Raw genomic sequence first — 24,162 nt, 5'->3', positions numbered from 1 at the left:
AGATACAGTTCTCTTATACGGTTGCAAGATATTCTTATTCCTTTAGTTAGCCAAGGTTTTTTATATGTTTTCTTGGAATTATGTTTAACTATTTTCTTGAGAAGACAATTTTCAAATACCCTTAAAAATGTATCGTGAAATAAGTTATATTTCAAGTTTGCATCGGGTTCCTTATACACTTCATCCCAGTCTAGCTGCTGTAGGCTTTCCCTAAAGTTTGCAATATTTATATTGTTAATTGAATGCACTGCTTTGAAATTCTGATTTGATATACTGCACGGAGCTATGTCATGAACTGTAACTAGCTGTGCACCATGATCTGAAAGACCATTCTCAACAGGATAAGCATTTATGTCCTTAAACTTATCTTGGTCTATAAAAAAGTTATCTATCAATGTCCTGCTGTTCTTTGTTATCCGAGTAGGAAAATCAATGACGGAGCTCAAATTGAAAGAACTGAGTAATACTACAAGGTCATTCTTCCTATTACACTCTTTCAGGGAATCAACATTGAAATCCCCACAAATGATAATTTGCTTCCCCCTGTCTGACAGATAGCACAACAAAGCATCCAAATTTTCTAGAAATAGCTGGAAATTCCCTGAGGGGGACCTATACACTGTTACAATTATGAAAGTGCCATCATTTAGCTTTAGTTCCGTGCCACATGCTTCCATATGTTGCTCTACACAAAATTTTTTTGTTTCTAAATTTTTTACGCTGTGGAAGCTTTTGACTCCTCCTCTCATCATATTATCTCTACTTACATGTGCAGCTAATTTGTACCCATTGATGCTAACCTTTTGCATATCAGTGACAATGTGATGCTCAGACAGGCATAGTACATCTATTACATTCTCAGTTTCTATATCTTTTAAACAAAGCAGAAGCTCATCAATTTTATTCTTCAATCCCCCAATATTTTGATGAAATATACTAACATTATTTTTCACTTTACTTTTGTGAGTATCGTGAACTTTCTTAACATCTTTAGTACTTGCCTGGCTGAGTTTCCCACTGGACACTGATGTTACACTAAAAAAGAGTCTCCACCATGAGATGTAGTTCCTCCCCCCCTTTAAATTTCCTGCTATCAGCCCAGCCAGTTTACCCTTCCCTTTCTTGTTGAGGTGTAGGCCATGTCTAGTATAGTCCCACCTACAGAGTGAATCAACAGAAACCACACCAATGTGTGACCCTGCACCAGATCCAAGTAGCCGTTCCAACTCCAGATTAACTCTCCTGACAGAAGAACTCAAATGAGGTCGGTCTTGGTGCTCCAGAACCGACACAAACCCAACACTGGTATGACTCGATGTTGATGCCAGGTCACACTCTATGCTGTACCCCGGATCTCTGTCAATACTGTTACCCGGCCCACCTACAATAACCACAGTATCTTCCTTAGTAAAGCCTCTACATAGTGAACCTAAATCCTCTGTAACCTGCCCCAGTCCAGCACTAGGTTTGAAAAAACTTGTGACCTGGTATTCTGATCCTAATTCATCCTGCAGAAGTTGGCCCACACCCCTAGCATGCGAACTACCTAGCAACAAGACTTTCTTTCTCTTTGTAGACTTCCCTACATTTTATTCAATTTGCTGCTGAAAGCTTGTTGAGCCCTGTCTACATCTACTTCTGTGAGAGGCTCATCAGTTTCATACTGAGGCAACAGGTCAAACCTATTTTTTACATTAATAACAAAGCTGTCAGAAGAATTTCTTGGCCTGTTCCTTATGCCTGTTCCTTATGCCTGTTGCCACTTCCCACCCCTGTTTACCCTTCTCCCCCCTAAACCTGCCCAGTTCTCGCCTAGCCTCATCTAACTCAGCCTGAAGGGCAGCAATTTTCCCCTCCTGTTCCAAAATCTTTCTATCTCTACTGCATAGCCTACAGAACCACTGATGAGTCTCGCTCATTTTCCCAATTCCCACACCACTACAGTCGCCCCAATGAAAAAAGTTACTACATCCATCACACCAGACCCCGGAGCTAACGATTCTACGGCACGTCAGGCACTTTACACTCGTGGTACATATAGATTTTAGTGACAGAAAGACAATAAAGTTACTGGAAAACAATGAAAATACGTGTACGAAAAATTAGGCCTACTCGCGACAATGTAAACAGTGGTTCAGAAGTTTATTACTGGAAATTACTTAAGAGATGACGATACTCTACAGATATAAAGGGGCAGCAAAAGTATTTAGCACACTAAACTATCAGTAAATGCACTTAAAATTGCGGTATGAAGTTTAATCTGAAAGCTCAAAAGTTCGGCCTGGCCGCGATATGTAAACAAAACAAACTTTACGTGATTACTGTGAAAATACGCAAGTAAGACAAACACCTTTAATGGTAAACTTGAAGATCACTATTATTAACGTAATAACTTAGTTTAAAGTGTTAAAAACAGTTTATTACTACTTAAATTACTTATCCTGTACGAGAGCTGTGACTCAGACGTCCGTATAGCAGGCGCAGGGCTAAGTCAGAAGCAAATGGCAGGAATGCTAGATGTTGCACAACAAACAATTTCTGACTGTTTGAAAGCTATGGGAAAGATCCAAAAGTGTGGAAAATGGGTGCCACATGAAGTGAATGAAAGACAGATGGAAAACCGAAAAACCATTTGTCAAATTTTGCTTGAAAGACATGAAAGAAAATCAATTTTGCATCAAATTGTTACTGGCGATGAAAAATGGATTTATTTTACGAATCCTAAATGGAAAAAGTCATTGGTTAATCTGGGACAACCATCAACATCGACTGCAAAACCAGATCGATTCAACAAAAAGACAATGCTCTGTGTTTGGTGGGATCAGAAAGGTGTGGTGTATCATGAGCTTCTAAAACCCAGTGAAACTGTGAATACTAATCGGTACAGGCAGCAAATGATCAATTTGAACTATGCATTGATCGAAAAAAGTCCCGAATGGGCCAGAAGACATGGCAAAGTAATTTTTTTACACGACAATGCACCTGCACACAAAGCAAAACTGGTTCAGGATACAGTCAAAACACTTGGCTGGGAGCTGCTACCCCATCCACCATATTCAACAGACTTGGCCCCTTCCGACTACCATTTGTTTTCATCAATGGGACACGCGTTGGCTGAGGAACACTTTGATTCCTACTAAGAAGTCGAAAATTGGGTGTCTGATTGGTTTGCTTCAAAAGATGAACACTTCTATTGGCGTGGTGTCCACAAATTGCCAGAAAGATGGTCAAAATGTATAGTAAGCAATGGTCAGTACTTTGAATAAAATGTTTTTACTTTTCAATTCAAAATTAGTGTTTCATTTTCACACACACAAATAAAAAACACGCTCATTTCATGCCGGTACACCTGGTATAAAATATTTGTGTAACAACAAAATTGTCTGTTTCCCATTGAGGGGAGGGTGGAAGAGGTGGGGCAATTCACAGCACTTCTGAGCAATTTCGGAACATGGCGGAATATCTCCCGGCTCAGACGAAGGCTTGAATCTGAATTGGCACACCATCGATGAGCAAGCTAACCACAGTCCAAATGTTCTGCTCTTCAATGGTGTTTCTGCATAAGGTGTGGGTACGTGGTCGATGGCAATGACCGAAAGCAGCTTGTTTGAATCAGCTTCACACATTCTTTTTGTTTTGAGTCTGGCGAACAGGCAGGCCACTCCGTTTTGATGGTCCTAGCATGCTTAAGGAATGTGTTCACAAGAAAAGCAAGATGAGCAAGCAAGTTACCATCAATTAAGATAAAATTGTCACCAAAATGTTGGTGAGACGGTCCAACTATTGATTGCAGAATCTCTTCCCTCTACTGTACAACAATGAGATTGCCCTTAATGACCGTGTGAGGTTTATGGTGTCCTCAAGTTGTGCCACCCCATAATTTCATTCCACCACCACCACCATTCTTGTTGCCCAGTCTACTTGTTGCATCTTGCTTGAGGCATTCGATATTTCTAGATTGTCTCCAAATATTTTGGCTGTGATCATCAGGATAGAGAGAGATCAAAGTTTCGTCCGTAAAACAACACCCAATGCCAATACTCGGGTGCCCATTGTGCCTGACTTCTTGCCCTATGTAATAGTCTGTGGTGTTGTGGTGTACGGCATAGTGCTCACATGAAATGGTGATTCACATCATTCACTCATCTCCTAACAATTTGATGTTATACACAAAATTCTGTAGTCTCTTCAAATGCCAAATTCAGTTATGGAGCACTCGGCCTACAGTTCCTTTGACTTGGAAGTTGTAGATATTGGTTATCCTGTTGAATGTAAACGGTCTGTGCAGTGTAACTCCTCGACATTACCTGTCAGTCAGAACTGATTCCATGTCTGCACCAGATCATTTGGACTCCAGTGCACACATCATGAAACTTCTCTGGTGGACAAGCCTTTCGCATGTAATGTAATAATGCAGGCCTGCTGATTGGTCACAGTTGTGCTTTGTGGCATGATTGATGTTGCCCTGTTGTTAACAAATGTCTCTAATGTGTGTCTGCTGGAGCTTCGCATTCAACTAAAATGCTGCAATCCATTATAGCCTGGCACTCTACCCATAGCCAGCATCCCCAGTTAATGAGAGAAATGAAAATAACATATTAGCAGTGATGATGCAAACAACCCACGTGTCTCTACAAGAAAGCTTGGATATGTGAACGGGGTCAGCCAAAAGCATGTTTTGCATATAATATGAGGGCAATCTGGAAAGTAATCCCTCTGAATTTTTTACATACCGTGTTTACTCGAATCTAAGCCGCAGTTTTTTTCCGGTTTTTGTAATCCAAAAAACCGCCTGCGGCTTAGAATCGAGTGCAAAGTAAATGGAAGTTCTGAAAAATGTTGGTAGGTGCCGCCAGAACTAACTTCTGCCGTCGAATATATGTAGCGCTACACAGGCATGCTTTGCGGGCACAAAGATAAATACTGGCGCCAAAACTTCTGCGACAGTAAATAAATTTTTTTAAAAAAGAAGGTGTAAGACGAGCTTTTTTCTCCGCCCCGAGTTTCGACCACTGCATTTTCATACATTATCCAACGAAGTAAATACAAATTCCGTGTTGTTCATCTTCGAATGTAGCAGCATTTCAATGTACTACAAAAATCCGACTGGCAAGACTATTTGGGATGTTTGTCAATATGGCCAACTCTACGTTCTGAATTTTTTCCTACCTGTGAGAAGAGATGGTTGCTAATAGGAACTTTTATGAATTGCGAATCACATGCAGTATTTTCTTCAACATAGGAATAATACGGATATAAACATTTTGCCATGTATTCTTTCGTGTTTGCTGCTATCTCATTTAAATCCTGTCTACCTAATAACCTACAAAACTAGTGTGAGACAGCAGCAAGTGCGGAAGAATATACATACCATGTCATGTTTATATTCGTATTATTCTGATGCCTAATAGTGATACAATCAGAAATGAAGCACAGCAATTGACTAGATTTTTAAATCTAAGATGACTAATTTCTGTACAGAATGTAATGTACAAAAGAGGCGTCTGCAAAGATTTTCAAACGGAGAAAAATTTTAGCTAAACTGTCGTTCAGAACATCTATCATACGCAGTCTATTAGTTGGTTCTTGTTGATCATTATCAAAGAAAGCAGCAGTAAAATTAACAACAAATAGCAGTCTCTTGCCATTGTTTCACTAATGAGACAATTCCTTTCTTTTTTTTATTGTAAGCGGCAGTAGCACACACGTAAGCAAGCCATGCCGCGAGTGGCGACAGGTCGTAAACACTTACTATCAGAATGCGACAAGCAATACGTGACACAGTACAATAATGCATTTTCAGCCTAGAGTGACGTAAACACCTATAACAAAGAGAACGGCACTTATCAGATCAAAGAAAAATAAGCAACCCATTCAAACCAGACGAAGCACGCCTGACGCATAGCAGTGGCTACCTGGTAAAGCTTAACTGCTAAGCTTACGACTCGAACCAAACTACTGTAGCTGTATCGTCATTTATTCTACCTAAATTGTGTCTCATATTACAATAGACCAACTTTGTTTCGATTTGGAGGTGCTGCCTAAAACTTTTCTCTCCCCTCGAATTTCGAGTCTCAAATTTCGGGTGCGGCTTAGATTCGGGAAATTTTTTTTTCTTTGATTTCGAGTCTCATTTTTCAGGTGCGGCTTAGACTCGAGTGCGGCTTAGATTCGAGTAAATATGGTAGATTCATTAAAATTCTACATCTGTATTCTTAGGATCTGTATATCAGCCCTCTACCGCTAGAGGGCTCCAAATGGTAGTAACATGGTGGTGTGTAATGTAACTATGTCCGTGTGTAGAAACAACACACAATGCCAATACTGGGGTGAAGACAGAAAGCACGAGTTCAAAACGTTTGTCCCACATGGATCACCCTGTCCTTCAACAAGACAACGCCAGACCACACGCGAGTACTGCAACGTCTGCCTCGAGCCGACACCTTGGGTTCACTGTCACTGATCATCCTCCGTACAGTGCAAACTTGGTCCGTGCAATTTTCATCTGTTTCCAAAACTTAAAGAATACCTACAAAGCTTTCATTTTGATAGTGGTGCAGTGGTGCAAGCAGAGTGAGGTTGTGGCTCTGTCACAAAAGTCAAACACTCTACAGTGGTGGTATCAACAAACTGGTCTCCCATTGGGAAAAATGTATTTGTTTGCCAAGATGACCCTATTGAGAAATAAATATGTAGAAGTGAAGTATAGAGATGTAGAATGTTAATAAAGTTTGTTTTATTTAAAAAGCTGCAAGGGTTTTCATATAACAAAAATTTGGATGCATTGCTTTTCAGCACACCCTCGTACATTCCAATACATTTTATACTTTCCACATTTCGTGCTGTTGATAGCTTCATCACACTGACATTCAAAATTGGTAACAGATCTCTGAACAGTGTCTACAAAAACTGCAAAGTGATACAGCATTTTTGTGAAAGATTTTGTTTTCCTCCACTTGGTTTACAAACCACTGACAAATCAGTCTTTGCTGTATGCCACACTTGTCGATTTGGAAATCCACTCTGGCTAAGAGTAGCAGGTGAACGAGTGACCTTGGTATGTTAACTAGTGGTATGGTCATTTCAAGACTCACATGATTGGTCAGTTTTCTATTTATGGAACTCTAAATAACTACAAGTATCTAGACTTTCTGACAGATATTGAACTATAATTATTAAATGACATGCTGCAGGACATAAGGCAACCAACATTACAGATGCCCCACCCGTTCCTGACAGGTCATTACAGACCTTCTAACAATTCAGCATTTGGAAATATCATTTAGGAAACACAAAATGACGTTTGTGCTCACCAGACATAACATCTCTAGACATTTGTGTGCAGCAACTCTTAAAACACAATGTCTACCAAAAAAATCGACTCCCAGTGACACAAAATGCCATATAACACGGGCCTGTCCTGCTATAACTCCAGATGAAAGTCCATGTATGGTATTGTCTGCCTGTAATTGCTTTATAGCTTTGTAGCATATATCACTGCAGCTCAACATTCTGAACACTTGATATGAATGTCATAATATTATAACACATGAACCACACCTGTGTTTTGTATTCGCTTACATTTGGTATTGTAGGGCAGACATTCGTGGGACTCTTCTACTCCTGATGGCAGCACAGGTACTGTTTGACTGAGATCAACTCGTGTTATGTCACTGAAATGCTTTTTGACAGCTCTTTCCAAAGTTCTAGATAAAAGTACTTCTTAATAAAACATTCAGCAGCCTAGATCACATAAATATTTCTTTATTTAAGGTAACTGGTTTCGACAGACTTTGCTGTCATCATCAGGTATTAAAAATCAGCACATTATAAAAGGTTTGTTGTAAGTAAAGTATTTAAAAACCTAAAGCACCTTGTGCAAATGGTTATGTCCACATCACAAATGCTTGTTGCATCTCAAAAACACACTACACAGTAACACATCTGTTTATGTAAACTGGACCCATGTAAAATGGACACATTTCATAACAAGATGATTTTTGAAGACCTGAAGATGGTAGCAAAGTCTGTTGAAACAGGTTGTCGTAAATAAAGAAATTTTTACGCAATCTAAGCTGTTGAATCTTCAGATTGCTTCACGGAAACATTGCGTACTTTCTAGGTAGTATCACTTATTGACCATACAACCATAAGGCAGGAACTCGTGATGCACTATCAAATTGTAATCGAAGAAAACGGAGAACCACCTTCAGGTGTGACATGTGATTGCACTACTTGAAATTCCCCCCTCCAGTCTTGGCTACTCTGTCATTTTCCATTGGGATGGTTGGTCTTCTGTTTCAATGTTGTACCTGTAAGTCTGTGTTTTATCACCTGTTATAATCTTCTTTTGAAGTTCTGGATTGTTGTCAGCTTCATTCAGCAGTCCCTGAGCGATATGTAAGTGACATTGTTTTTGGTCAGAAAGCATCAGTTTTGGAACAAGCTTTGCTGCTACACATTTCATGTCCAAAACATCTGAAAAATTGCTTGGCATGGGCAAAAGTATATGCTGACATCATTAGCAAGCTCTGTAATGGTGATTTGATGATTTTCCAGAACCATTTTCCATACTTCTTCCACATTGTAGTCAGTAATCGGCGTATTAGGGCATCTGGGACAGTCGACATCTTCAGCGTCTTCTCGACCCTCTTTGAAAAGTTTACACCACTCGTAATCTCTTGTCACACTTATCGTAGATTCGCCGAAAGCCACAGTCAGCATTTTGAATGTGATGCTACACTTCTTCCATTTTTCAAAAAAAAATTTAAAGCATATTCCTTGATCCATCTTGTTCAAAAGTAAAAATCTGCCAAGCACTTGAAAACAATTATAACCTTCTTGACTGTTAACAATAAACTAAACATTCAAAACACCTGAAATGCAAACATACATCAGGAACAAGTGTACCAATGAGGTAATTATTTTTAATCGGCTTTATAGAGCCCACAAATTATAAAATTCCCGTTACTTTTTGATCGTGTCTCGTATATACACTGTGTGTCAAAGAAATTTGAAATAAATAAGAAAGGGAGGAGAGAATGAAATGTAACTTCACAGGTTGGGAGGATATTTGATGTTATTTCAGTGATCACAAAAACGAGTCAAATTTACATAGAGGTACACAGCTTGGGCCCACTTATCTGTATGAAATTGCACCCTCTGGCCTGGCTGCATACACCGATTTGTTTGGGAAGATCGTCGTAGAGCTGTTGTATCCTCTCCTGAGGCAAGCTGGTACACAACTGTCATAACTGAGCCTCGATATCCCGACTACTGACACTGGGATGTAGTCGACATCCGAGCTGCCTCTATACGTATTCTGTGGTAGACATAGCTTTGGATATTGTGGGCCACAAGAGGTCCCAGCACGACACAGACAGTCCGTAGACACACGTGCAGTTTGTGGAGGAGTATTGTCGCGTTGAAAAATGGCAGCACAATACTGTCATACGACAGGTAATACGTAGGATGCGGGGTGTCCGTTGTGTACACTTGTGCTGTCGGAGTTCCTCAAGTCACTACCAGCCGTGACCTGAAGTCGTACCCAACGGGTCCTCACACCGTGATGCCAGGAGTAATGCCTCTGTGCCTCTCCGAAGCACGAGTACTGGAAGAACAGAACTTCTCCCCATACAGCTGCCAGTAGTGCAGAATTGAAATGCATTGCTGAGCACGATGCGATGCCACTAGCAGTCCTCACTTCTCGGTCCCGGGGCGATTCCCATCGCAGACATTTGTGGTGTGGTGTCAGCAGTAGCCTGTGCGTGCACGCCGATTCGCTAGTCTGACTGTTGCTAGCCTCTGAACCAATAGTGCAGGAGAATAAAGACTGTTGCAGAGACATCATTACTTGTTCGCGTATGGCAGGCACAGTTGTGAAAGGTTCGAGACGTGCTCGGTGTAAATTACGGAAGTGCGTGTGTGTGGCGGTCAGTTGTAATCGACAGGATCTTTCATGGCTGTTCTCATGTTCCCATCCAGACCGAAATTGGGCCACTGGCATCTTCGAGTCCCCACAAATCTGGACACGGCAGAGTTTGGCCGGGCAGCGAGGTGGAGACGCACGGTGAGGCCTCTTTCAAACTCTGTCAGATACTGCCCGGTGGCTGTTCCACCTAAAGATGGCTACACAAATCATTCACACACTTGCTGATGTTGTGTACCTGTACGAAGTTGCTCTCATATCTGACTGTATCTTCTGGGTGATTAACTATTTTCTCATAATTATTTGTAAAATAATTAGTGTGAAAAGGGGCAAGAAATTTCAAGCGATTTTATGTTGTAGTTATGTTTCAATTATTGGTATATGGAAATTTAGATTAAAGAAACCAAGGTCTTTCAGTTGGAAGAACTCGATCAAATATCAGTAGAGTTCTTGCTGTCAGTCATTCAATTTTGAGAGTAGTAGATTCGTGAGGAAAATGGGCAGCTATATGTGCTCCATAACAGCACAAGAATAATGTGTCAAAGTGGCACTCGAGCCTTAACAATAAAAGTTCGGTCCTCCACTTGAGAAGTAAATAAATTCTGTTAAAGTGTCTCATTCTGTAGCTGAATGATTAGTATGGCAGACGGCCATGCGGGGGAGCTCAGGTTCAATTCCCGGCCAGGTCAGAGATTTTATCTGCTCGGGTACTGGGTGTTGTGTTGCCTCGTCATAATTTTGTCATTATGGGCATGCAATTCACCGAAGTGGCATCAACAATCCCAAATGGAGTCTCCCAGCCAAAAGTGTCGTATAACCATTTCATTCCATTTCAGTTGGTTTCTATTAAAGTTCTGTTACACACTGAATTACATAAATTTAAAGGCTCTCAATTCAACTAAACGTGTAGGGATTACAAATACAAACCCCTTAAATTGGAACCATCATGAAGCAAATATTGTAGTGAACCAAAGACTGCATTTTTTTGGCAGTACACTTAGAATATGCAGGAAATCTACAGAATATGCAACAAATCTTCTAAACAGACTGCATACACTATAGGATCCTTACCGCATGGGACTGACGACAGACATCAAAAAAATTCAAAGAAGTGCAGCCCGTTTTGTATTATCACAAAGCAAGGGAGAAAGTGTTCCAGGTATGATAAGTGAATTGGGGTGGGAATCATCGAAACAAAGGTATCTTTCATTGTGGCAAGATCTTTACACAAATTTTGAATCACAGACTTCCGCTCCCAATGGCAAAATATTTAGTTTATTCGGCCTACATACGAAGAAGTGACCATTGTAATAAAATAAATTGGAGCTTGGATGAAAAGATTGAGGTGTTCATTTTTCCCATGGGCTATTAGAGAGGAGGAGAAGCAATCTGAAAGTTGTAGATGCTAAGCACTTAAGTGTTAACTGCAGAGTAATCATGTAGATGTAGATCATGACCAAATGCTTTTGGTCCTTAGAAAACCTTTGAAGTGAATTACCTAGATTACATTGAGTCTCAGCCATTGGAAAGTTGACATTTTTCACATTAACAGATAATATTCGGAGGTGGTGAAGAAAGTGTAATCCTGGCTGGAGACTGAATCCGAGATCTTTGGATTTGTAGCATGGTGCTTACCAATAGAACTACATAGCCACGCCACAAAATGTAAATACATGTTGTGAGAGAAAAGGCACATTAATTCATTTTACCAGACACCTCAACTACTGCTCTTGTATGGCTGCTGTGTTGAACAAGTTCTTACATCAATGCTATATAGATACTTTAGTAAAAAAGCAGCACTAATATTCAGTCAAATCTGTGATGCTAAGATAGGCAACTTGTTTAAAAAACAATGTAAATTTTCGCACTTTGTCAGACAGTAAATGTAGTATTCTGGGCCTACAATATCAGTGGGTCACAGATGTACAAAGGCAAGTCATACAAAGAGCTGGGTGTAAAAGTTTGTGTGGTATGAAATGGGATGATCACATAGGCACAATCAGAGATAGTGGTGGGATGACTGACTAGTTTCAGCAGCTGAGTGGCAAGTCAATTGTTTTTTCATGCAGTGTTTTTTCCAGTTGAATAAAATTAGGCTACTACCCTGTCTCATTGCCTTCTCAATCAGTGCTTCCCTTCCATGCCTATTGACTCCTATTAACTGCCCTCTGGTTTCTGTACAAGTTGTAAATAGCCTTTCACCATGTATTTTACCTATGCTACCTTCAGAATTTCAAAGAGAGTATTCCAGTCAACATTTTCAAAAGCTTTCTCTAAATCTACCAATGCTATAAACGAGGATTTGTCTTTTCTTAACGTATCTTCTAAAGTAAGTCGTAGGGTCAGTATTGCCTCACATGTACCTACATTCCTCCGAAATCCTAACTGCACTTCCCCAAGGTCAGCTTCTATAAATTTTTCCATTCTTCTTCTGTAAAGAATTTGTGTTAGTATTTTTCAACCATGGCTTGTTAAACTTATAGTTGGTAACAGTCACATGTGTCAGTACCGCATTTCTTTAGAATTTCAGTTATTATATTCTTCTTGAAGTCCGAGGATATTTTTCCTGTCTCTTACGTCTTGCACACTAGATGGGAGAGTTTGGTAATGGCTGGCTCTTCTAAGTCTATCAGTAGTTTTGATAGAATATTGTCTACTCCGGGGGGCCTTGTTTTGACTTAGATCTTTCAGAGCTCTGTCAAATCCTCCTCGAAGTATCATATCTCCCGTCTCATCTTCATCTACATCCTTGTCCATTTCTATAGTATTGCCTTCAAATTCCTCTCCCTCGTGTAGATCTCATTCTGCCTTTCAGCTTTCCCTTCTTTGCTTCGGATGGTTTTCCATCTGAGCTCTTGATATTCATAAGGCTGCTTCTCTTTTCCCTAAAGGCTTCTTCAATTTTCATGTAGGCGGTATCTGTCTTTTCCCTGGTGAAATATGCTTATAAATCCATACATTTGCTCTCTAGCCATTCCTGTTTAGCCATTTTGCACTTCCTATCAGTATGATTTGTTAAATGTTTGTATTCCCTTTAGCCAGCTTCATTACCTGCATTTTTATGTTTTCCCCTTTCATCAGTTATATTCAGTATCTCTTGTGTTATCCAAGGATTTTTAGTAGGCCTTGTCTTTTTATCCATTTGATCCTCTGCTGCCTTCACTATTTCATCTCCTAAAGCTACACATTTGTCGTATACTGTATTCCTTTCTGCTGTTATAGTCAACCATTGTGTAATTCCCCCTCTGAAACTCTCAGCAACATCTGGTTCTTTCAATTTATCCATATCCCATCCCCTTAATTTCCTTCCTTCTTCCAATTTCTTCAGTTTTAATCTAGAGTTCATACCCAATAAACTGTGATCATAGTCCACATCTGCCCCTGGAAATGTCCTAAAATTGAGTATATGATTCCTAAATCTCTCAATCAATAATCAGCTACAAACCTTCCGGTCTCCCCAGTCCATATTCACCAACTATTTCTCCTTCTTTTCCTTTTCCTACTATTGAATTCCAGTCCTCCATCACACTTAAATTTGCATCTCCCTTAACTTTCTGAATAATTTCTTCTATCTTATATTTCTTCATCTGTGGAGATAGCTGATATACAAACTTGTACTATTTTGATGTGTGTGGGCTTCGTGCCTGTCTTGACTATGATAATACTTCAGCTATGCTGCTCATGGCAGCTTAGCTGCATACCTATTTTCTTCTTAGTTCTTAAACCTACTCCTGCATTAGCTATATTCACCCGATCAGAAGTGCTGTTCCTCCTGCCACCAAACTGCACTAATTCCTGTAAAACATACCATTGTGGCAGGGTGGTACAGCAACCAGTTTCAAATTATATCAGAATAAAACTGTGTGCCGGACAGAGACTCGAACTCAGGACCTTTGCCTTTCGCAGGCAAGTGCTCTACCAACTGAGCTACCCAAGCACGACTCACGCCCCGTCCTCACAGCTTTATTTGTGCCAGTATCTTGTCTCCTACCTTCCAAACTTTACAGAAGCTCTCCTGTGAACCTTGCAGAACTAGCACTCCTGAAAGAAAGGATATTGCGGCGATATGGCATAGCCACAGCCTGGGGGATGTTTCCAGAATGAGATTTTCACTCTGCAGCGGAGTGTGTGCTGATATGAAACTTCCTGGCAGATTAAAACTGTGTGGGGGGTGTACTCTGTCACGTTCTTCAGTGGTTTTCAGGATATCGACACAGATGTAAAAATTGATCCACAATTTAAATTTCTCACAGCCCATGTGAGTGCCAAAAGATCCGATATCTTCAGGAGAAACCTCACGAGACATCCCATTGTTATCAAAGTAGCCAAATTTATGCACAGGCTGAAATTTACTTCCACAACTGTGGATATCCACAGAGTCACAATATACAGAAATGTTTTTCAAGCTTCGCAGCACTGCATTACCTGCAGTTACAGTATTACGGTGCGGGCAAAGGGTCCCCGGGCCGATTCGGCACGTCAGTTTTCTTTTTCTGTCCGCAGCTGTGCGCACTGCTGACCTCCAGACAGGGTGCGGCACCCGCGGAAGTGGAGCCGGCGCTGGAAGCGGGGGAGCTGCACGCCCACGCGCAGGCCCAGCCCGCGGGCACGGAGCCTCCGCGCGTCTCGTCAGTGCTGCCCCAGCCGACCGGGGGATACCGGAGGAGCGCCGCACCGCCCGCCCAGCTGCCACTCGGGGCACCGGCCGGCAGTGGCGCCCCACCCGTCGGTGCGCGGGGAGCCCAGCCGCAGCCTCGCGACGTCCAGATGAAGGTTTTCCGCGAGCACGAGGGCTCGACCAGCTCCGTGGAGGGCGCGCCGGTCGAGAACCCTCTGGCTGCGGCCGTGGCGGCAGCGTGCGTCGGGCCGGAGGAGCAGCCTCGAGAGGCGGCGGATAAAATGTAATGCCTGCGACAGTCCTGCTGGGCTGCAGTCACTGTACAACCAGAGAGAAGTCTTGTGACTCGTCTATTAGAATACTAGACTATTGTATAGCATCATTCCAGTACTCTTATTATCATTCTTTTTTTATCCATTTTCTCATTTTCATTCTTTCTCTTGTTTCTCGCAGCTGGAAAGCGTGAGCAGTGGTGGGATGTATCGAAACTTCATTTTGGCCCCCCACCCCCCTCTGTGATTTAACTCTCATATTTTTTACAGGCAAATGTTAGCATTATGCCTCTTCTTGTTAACTTGTTATTGCTCTTTCTTCCATTTCTTCTTCTTTTCTTTTTTTTCCTTCTTGCAGTTGTCTCTCCTTTGTCTTCTTCTTCCCTCCTACCTCCTGCAACATTTTGTATAACACAACCACATTATCCATACTTTTAAATACTGTGCCCCAATCTCCTCCTACTTCTGATGTGCCAAAGACAGCCTGCTGTGAGAATAAACACAAAAGCAAAGCAGCACACTGTGGGTAAAAGTAAAAATGCAAAATTTGGGGGAAAGAATGTGTAACAAAATTTAAAATGAAACCGCAAAACTAAATTAAGTAATTGAAATGCGAGAGGAAGCAAGAGGAAGACAAAGTGTGCATAGGAAGTTCATCTCTAAACTTGAGTATTCATTACCTTCTTGCCTAACAGACATGGATTCAGTGTTATCTACATATCCCTCGTTTCTTGCCTGCTTGCACTCTTGAAGGAAACCACTTCTATTTTTGGTAGCCCGTGATTCTTACTCGTAAACAGTTTTTTGTTCTCATCACTTTTGCACTCGAGTGTTGCTGTTTCTCACAATTGATGCAAAGGGGCTTTTCATAGATTAATATATGGCTTATTATTTTTGTAATCTTTTGTATATTGTATCTATAGAAACTGTTCATATGCTATTTGAATTGTGAAAATCTTTTCAGTAGCCCTGTGTGTCTACAAATATTTACCCAGAGTGTATATAAAATCATATCGCACTTAAACGTTGGATAATTAATGGCTTTTTATATTCACTGCATAGTAAGTAAAGCAGGCCCACACATGGGAAATCGGTGTTAGAAAATGCGTTCTGTATTAGTGTAATTGCAGTCCGAATTATTTTTTAAAGTACAGCTCTGCATTATTGTATCGCGTCATATGTTCTGGCTGTACAGTACTGTATTGTGGTAGAGCATGTGTAAGAGAATTGAAAATATTGACCTGTTTGTTTTCAGCTACATCATTTGAGAAAACAGAATTCCATGGAAGATTTTGCATACATTATGGACTATTTACTAGAAAATATTTTGAAGCAATAGCTCCGTCATCTGTACAGGGAGTTTTGTTAATTGAGCAATCTGTCAGTTAACACTGGAAGAATTCATTGTTATAGATGGGTAGATTTACTTCATGGTGCTTCAAATAGATTCATCCATATGTAATTTGATGTGTAAAAGTTCTCAAAGTAATTCCTCGGAATAAGAATATTTGTTATTCAGTTATTGGTAGAATGTTAAAATGTAAATGTATATGTTGCAGAGTACAGGGGTATTCGTTGAATGGCAAATAATAACAGAATACAGGCAGATAAGATGCATGATTCATTTGGGATTGAGCGTGGACTGGAGATGTGTTAAGTAATCCTTGTAAACGGCTGTAATTTTAAATATGCACATGTAAATAAGATATGCATAATTTGTGTGTGTGTGTGTGTGTGTGTGTGTGTGTGTGTGTGTGTGTAGCTACTGGCTGTAAATATCAAAGCAGAGAGTGTACAATATTGAATTCCCATTCTTAGAATTGTCATATTTTCAGTGAATGCTGAACTGAGGGCTACTCTACAAAAAGTAATGACTGGGGTCTTTTGTTAGTGTGTTCTCTGCTTTGATGTCAGTTTTGAATTTATGTAATGTAATTGGTAATGCGACAAATTTTCAATTAGTGTGCCTAGCTCTCAACAGTTGATAAATAATTATCCCTACATTTCAATTTGCATTTTAAAATCAACATCAAAGTCTTTTTGTGAAGTAAAATTGTACGTAAGGATCATTTTCTGTTATCTATGTAGTCCATATTGCACACTTGCCCATGCTCGTATATTGGTTGCGAATAATTCCATTTTTCACCAGTAAGACTATTGTTCTTTATGACCAGTATTACTTTTAGTCGATCAACTATAAGCTAGACAGTGAGGATGTTCACAGCTCATATTGTCAAATGTTTAGTATCTATTTGAGAGCAGTTTGTAGATGGAGTGGTTTAAATGCAACTACATATTATTATTCTGATTGAAAGGAAGGTTTCTGAAGGTAAGGGGAATATGTTGCCTGTTATTTGTCTAACTGAAAATATGACGGCTTACATAAATGTGCAAGCTTTCAGAGCCAGTGGCTCCTTCTTCTGGCTGAAGGGTTGAAGGAGAAGGAATGGGGATGAAGGAAAAGGACAAGTGAGGATTAGGAGAGTTTGGAAAAGTTGCCCACAACCCCGAGTCGTGGGAGACTTACCAGACTGGGTGAGAATGGAAGACTGAGTATTGGAGACTACACCAGACAAGTTATGAAAACCAGAGAGCTTAAAGGTGAAAGATAGAATAATAAGCAAGTCATAGATTACTGACAAAATATCAAGCAAGAATTGATAAGAGTGGAAAGCTAAGTGCATTGTATGTGAAACATGTATAGGGTAGGGAAAAATAGACAGACCAGAAAACAAAATATATAGAAAATGAAAAGAGGTGTGGAAAGGAATAGTTACTGGGAAGAAATGCTGAGGCTGGAGAAACTAATGTAAATGAAGGCCATGTGGGTGGCGAGAACTGAGGACATGTTGTAATGCCAGTTCCCACGAGTGAAGTTCCGAGAAATGGGTATCGGGTCAAAGGATTGAGATAGCACGTGTGGTGAAAAAGACTGTGAGGTCACAACTGTCATACTGTGGAGCACACTTTGCAACAGCATATTGTCTGTTGCAAGTATACACCCTCTGTCTTTCCTTATTCACGCTAACTAATAACTTGGTGGTAGTCATACCTACGTAAAAGGCCAAGCATATGTGAAACGACACATGTTGTGTACTAGCAGTTATGTAAACAATGTTCGGCCTTTCACATTTGTATAACTACCACCAAGTTATCAGTTAGGGTGAATGTACTTAGAGGTTGTATACTGGCAACACAGAATACCTTGTTGCAGAGCATGCTCTACAACACGCAGATGTGACTTCAGTGCCTGTTTCTCAACAATTGCCATCGGGATTCTGCCTCCAGACACAAGTTTCTCAGAACTTTGCTGCTGGTAACTGGTGCTACGTGTCTGTGGTTCTCACTGCCTACCTGCTCTAAATTTACATTAATTTATTTGACACCAGCATTTCTTCGCTCCCTTTTAATTTTCTATATCTTTCATTTTCTGACCTGTCAATTTTTCATCACCCCTCCCCCATGTCTGCCACGTATAAATCACTTAGCCTTCTACTCTTATTAATTCTTGCGTGATTTTTGTCAGTAATCTCTGTCTTGCTTCTTTATTACCTTATCTTCCACTTTTGACCTCTTAAGTTTTTCAAACTCATCCAGTGCAGTTCCCAACAATCAGTCTGTCCCTCTCATCTCATTCAGTAAGGATTCTGGGCAACTTTTCCAAACCTTCTCATTTCCTAAGCCTTGCCATTGCTTTTCCTTTATCCCTCTTCCTTCCCCTTCAGCCCCTCTGCCAGAAGGACGAGCCACTGGCTCTGAAAGCTTGCACATTTACCCGAGCTTTATATATTTTCTCCTGCTGCGGCTTGGTGAGCAGATTTTTATCCATCCAATTACATTATATTTTCAAAAATCGATTATTTTCATGAGAGCATGTCGGTGGAGGTATTTCCCCTGTCGGTAGTCTCTTTCCAGCTGCATGCGTGGTTTCTGAATTCCCCCGATATCCAGTTTTCAGTCAGTGAAATTCAGAAGTCTTCAGGCCAGTAGTCATTGCCAATGAGCAATCTTTACTTTTGTGTGTGTTTTTATTAAACTCTTCTTACTGTTTCGGCGTAACGTACAACTACTTCTTCTCCTGCGCCAAACTTGCCAACACACCAATGTCTTCAGTTACTATTTCCTTTACACATTCCAATCTCTTGTCTGTCCCTCCACAGCTGCTTCTAAAAACTATGGATGTATTTTCGTGTTGTCTCATCACATGTCCCATCATCCTATCCCTTCTTGTTGTGAATCTTTTCCACATATTCCTTCCCTTGCCAATTCTGCAGAGAACCTCCTCATTTCTTACCTTATTGGCCCAGTTAATTGTCTACATCACCACACATCAGTCACACTTCATTACTCTTCTTTTTCAGCTTCTACTCAGTCCACAATCCACTTAGGTTTAATACTGTGCTCCAAATGCACATTTTCATTTTTGTCAAATTGTGGGTGACTCCTGCCAACTGCCTCCAAGGCAGTCCGCCTGTGGGGCGGGAGTCAGTTCTGTAACTTGCTGCCTTGCTGCACCCCCCCCTCCCCCTCTCCCCCCCCCCCTCCTAAACATGTCTCAGAAAGTGCACATTTTGTACAAAATAACAGCAGTTTGTGCTCACTTAGGGTTTTAATATGTCTTCCTCTTTGTGCATCAGTTTCTGGTTCTGAATATGCTCCAATAGATACAGCATACTGTATTTACACCATCTCTTATTTAGAACATAGTGAGAAATTTAGTTTAAATTACATAAATATTTCTTATTACTTCTGGACTAGTAAGTGGATTTTTTCCAAGATGCATTACAAATTATGTGGTATTTTTATTCTAGTTTTGTGCTGAAAATGGCCTTGTACACAAATTTTGGAAATTCTTTTATTTTGTATTATTATTATTATTATTATTATTACTGAACTCTAATTATTGTTGTTTAAAATTTAGTTGCAACATATTCACTCACATGAGAAATGGTTAAGTCCAGAAAGCTCAGTCACTAATTAGGAGTGGCCCACAAATTCCTTGCTAAGGAATTTGTACATGTCGTTGGACATGTCTTTGCTGCCCAGAGCCTCAGCATTATTTTCTCAATTTTTTTTTTTTTTTAACTGCCAAGATAATCATCTTCAGTAGTCTTTGAGCAGAGAGAGCGTGGAAGAAGTGCAGCAGTTGCACAGAGAGGTACTGGGGAAGAATAGGAGCAACACAGTTTTCATTCTCGGTATATCCGTTGCTGCCGCCATCATATTTAAATGCAATTTCTATAATTATAGTTTTGTTGCCTGTTCTTAGACGTTCCAGTTACTAGCAAAATTTTTCTGTATATACCACATGTATGTGGAAAAGAGAGGCCTGAAAGAGTAAAAGAGGTGCCTCACTATTGTATTTGTTTGGGATTGTTTGAAGTGTGTTGTTGTACCTCCACTATCACTGAGAATCTCTACTGTTTGTTAATGCAATTTGACATTTTTCCAAGTCCCTTAACCCCCATCCCCCATCCATTCTGGTAACATCTTACCACCACCTTACTAGTCAAACAAAAGAAGTAGTTAGGTATAGTGTTATACATTTTGCAAATTTTTCGCCATTGCACAATAGCAGTGTAAAGTCAGGAGATCGCAATTTATCATAAATGTTATTTCTTATTGTAATTAGTTTGTAAGTGATATCATTCCAGTAATCATCTCCATGCTTATCAAGCAGACATTCCTGTTTAACCCTAGCAGTACCAACACATTCTCCATAATGTGTACTACCAAGGGGGAGGGGAGGGTGGTATACTTTATACCCACCAGAAAAAAAAAAAATTTAAAAAGAAAATTTTGTTAATTGTTGTTAACCTTTATTAACAACATATTTTTAAATAGGTACTGTTGTATAAGTAGGGTCCAGAACCTGAAAATATCTTAGCACAATCTCAGAAATATCATCACATTTTCCACAATGTGTATGCCAGCAAGAAGGGTACTTTATAATCATAGAAAAGTTGTAAAAAATGCAAATTTCGTTGATTTTTCTTGCCTTTTTTTCACAACATATGTTCTAAAGGTGTATAGATGTTTGAGAAGGGTCCTGAACGTGAAAATATGAATGACATTTTTTGTAATAAGTCACATTCACTACTACGACTCAAATTTTTTGGTTAAGTTTAACTGAAAAATTTAAAACCATTTTGGAATTTGGTATAGGAAATCATTCAATTGTGTGTATAAAGTTCACGGCTAAATTACAATGTTTTCAGATGCTGAGAATGAAGTAACCGATCCCCCTACCCCCGCCCTCTTGGTATTGTGAAGTTTAAAGCATATTTTCATATCTGTATATAGTGTATCAGGGATCTTGTATTAGTGTTAAGAAAAATGTTTGTACCAATTTTTTTACTCATAAAGGTGCACTATGTACTTAAGGGAAAAGTGAATCAGTCAGTATAACATTGTTTGTGTTACTTTCATTTCTGCGTACTGTGCTTTTTTTATAATGTGCTTATTGAAGCTTTCTCATGTAAGTGTAGCCATTTGCTTTCGGATGCATTTTGTAAGATTTCTGGCTGTTTCTATTACTCTCATTCATTGACATTACTGCAGAGCTTTCTGTAAATACTCGATATCTTAAAATTTACAACATCCGTTGCTCAATTAGTATTACATTGCTCACCGAGTATTCTGCTTGCGGTAAACTCCAGAAAAAGTTCGCCGGTAACTTGCTTCCTATTGAAGGTATAGTTCCTATACTATTATTTGTAGATACTATTTAATTTAATAGTGCAAATTCTCATTCACAATCTGTCAAGAATTATTAGGATTTGAGAAAAATAGTAAGGTAGGTTATGGGGTGGAGTGTGTTTGACAATAAATCCGATCTGACATCGTAATCGTCGAGGAAGTCCTGCACGGAATAAAATTGATTTTAATGAAAAGCACTGACTGGGGGATGAGTACAGTAATAAATTCAACAATACAAACTGCTAACGTAATGCTACGGCATCAGAAGTGCGTGAGCACTTACAAGTTCAAGTTTTCTGTCCTGAGAGCCTAACCATTGAACACTGCCTTTGTCTCAAATCACATCACCTTTCTGGTATGTTACTACATTACTTTTTACCTTTCGCAGTGACTAAGTTGGTTTGGTTTCCTTTCCTTTTCCTACACTCTTTACAGGTTGCATCCCTTAGTACTGAAGTGACCAAACAGAATATTGTGAGAACAGTTCACAGCTGAATGCTGCAAGTTAGACCAAACTGTTTGGGTTTCTTTGGTATTCATGTATTAGACTTCTTATTTTGACCATTTTATCACACACACATTTCCGTAACAAAAGAAATTTCCGTGCGAAGTACCAATTTTTACGCTGGACTTTTTTCTTCTCAATTGCAGTAATATTAATTGTGACAAGTATCTGCAGAATTGTTTATAAGATCATTTATTAGGGCATGTGTCATTGAGAGCAGAATACTTTACATTACTTTGGTGTATCTGATAGCAAGTAGGTGCTACACGGTTCATTCCTTAGTAATAATGTATTGTGGCATATTGTCTGTGTGAATCGTGTCGGATATTCGAGACACACTCGAGGAATAATGTCTGTCGCGTGCCGAGAATGTTACAAAGTGTCATTCCTAAAGTTTTGATGTGAAACATTTTAGAGCATCTTAGTAAATGTTTGGCTTCCACAAATATCACAACTACTCGAAAAGCCGTAGTATTACTTATTAGGTGCCAAAGTGTATTATTTGTAGTTGTAGCCCAAATGGAGGACTTGTGCAGAAACTGGCGGATACACGTACTCTTGAGCTACTCGACAGTGTAGAAGATAAGGCAAAGGAAACACTACGATCTATCGTTTTCGTATTTCAGTTCTCAGATCAAAACTTAGAAATTTGCATTCTAGATAATTTCCTTATGATTTTCATTGAATTTCTTGAAGATTATTTGCACATTTTAATTGTTGCATTGACTGTTTTATTTTTATATGTAAAAAGAGTATTATGTGACAAATACATAAGTTTGTAAATAAAATATTCCTGAAATACTTAAAATTGTTCTTTGGTAATAACTAAACATTGGCTATTAAATTACTTTCGGATTATGGAAAAAATAAGAGGCTGATTAATTGATATGTTAATAGTAAGATAAGGAGGTCCAATATCAACAGTGGCATAATAAAACTGTTTTTCACAATGCAGGACAGCTATTGAGCAGCAAATAGTTATGTGGGCAACATGTTGAAATGAAATTTCACTATCAAGGTCAAGTTCTTTGTTAGAATGTGTGTGCACACACTGCAGCATTAGAGTAGTAGTGGAGAGGGACAGGTGGAGGCCAGTGGGAATTCATAGGCAAGGGTTTGTAGCATGTTCTACATCTACATCTGCATTTATACTCCGCAAGCCACCCAACGGTGTGTGGCGGAAGGCACTTTACATGCCACTGTCATTACCTCCCTTTCCGGTTCCAGTCGCGTACGGTTCGCGGGAAGAACGACTGTCTGAAAGCCTCCGTGCGCACTCAAATCTCTCTAATTTTACATTCGTGATCTCCTCGGGAGGTATAAGTAGGGGGAAGCAATATATTCGATACCTCATCCGGAAACGCACCCTCTAGAAACCTGGCGAGCAAGCTACACCGCGATGCAGAGCGCCTCTCTTGCAGAGTCTGTCACATGAATTTGCTAAACATCTCCGAAACGCTATCACGGTTACCAAATAACCCTGTGATGAAACGCGCCGCTCTTCTTTGGATCTTCTCTATCTCCTCCATCAACCCGATCTGGTACGGATCCCACACTGATGAGCAATACTCAAGTACAGGTCGAACGAGTGTTTTGTAAGCCACCTCCTTTGTTGATGGACTACATTTTCTAAGGACTCTCCCAATGAATCTCAACCTGGCACGCGCCTTACCAACAATTAGTTTTATATGATCATTCCACTTCAAATAGTTCCACACGCATACTCCCAGATATTTTACGGAAGTAACTGCTACCAGTGTTTGTTCCGCTATCATATAATCATACAATAAAGGAGCCTTCTTTCTATGTATTCGCAATACATTACATTTGTCTATGTTAAGGGTCAGATGCCACTCCCTGCACCAAGTGCCTATCCGCTGCAGATCTTCCTGCATTTCGCTACAATTTTCTAATGCTGCAACCCTCTGTATACTACAGCGTCATCCGCGAAAAGCCGCACGGAACTTCCGACACTATCTACTAGGTCATTTATATATATTGTGAAAAGCAATGGTTCCATAACACTCCCCTGTGACACACTAGAGGTTATTTTAACATCTGTATATGTCTCTCCATTGATAACAACATGCTGTGTTCTGTTTGCTAAAAACTCTTCAATCCAGCCACACAGCTGGTCTGA

General features: G+C 39.9%; 1 protein-coding gene across 1 annotated transcript in view; it reads left to right on the top strand.

The window, feature by feature from the left end:
* Positions 1-14,833, top strand: part of LOC124552251 (TBC1 domain family member 5) — a 168,476-nt gene extending 153,643 nt beyond the window's left edge. The window contains exon 14 of the mRNA XM_047126533.1: positions 14,432-14,833. Within this exon, the coding sequence (XP_046982489.1) occupies positions 14,432-14,833 (402 nt within the window). The remainder of the gene's footprint in view (positions 1-14,431) is intronic.
* The last annotated feature ends 9,329 nt before the right edge of the window (positions 14,834-24,162 follow it).

The sequence above is a fragment of the Schistocerca americana genome, chromosome 10, assembly GCF_021461395.2.
Source record: "Schistocerca americana isolate TAMUIC-IGC-003095 chromosome 10, iqSchAmer2.1, whole genome shotgun sequence".
Lineage (NCBI taxonomy): Eukaryota > Metazoa > Arthropoda > Insecta > Orthoptera > Acrididae > Schistocerca > Schistocerca americana.
The sequence above is the reverse complement of the archived record's forward strand: the minus strand, read 5'-3'. Positions and strand labels throughout refer to the sequence as shown.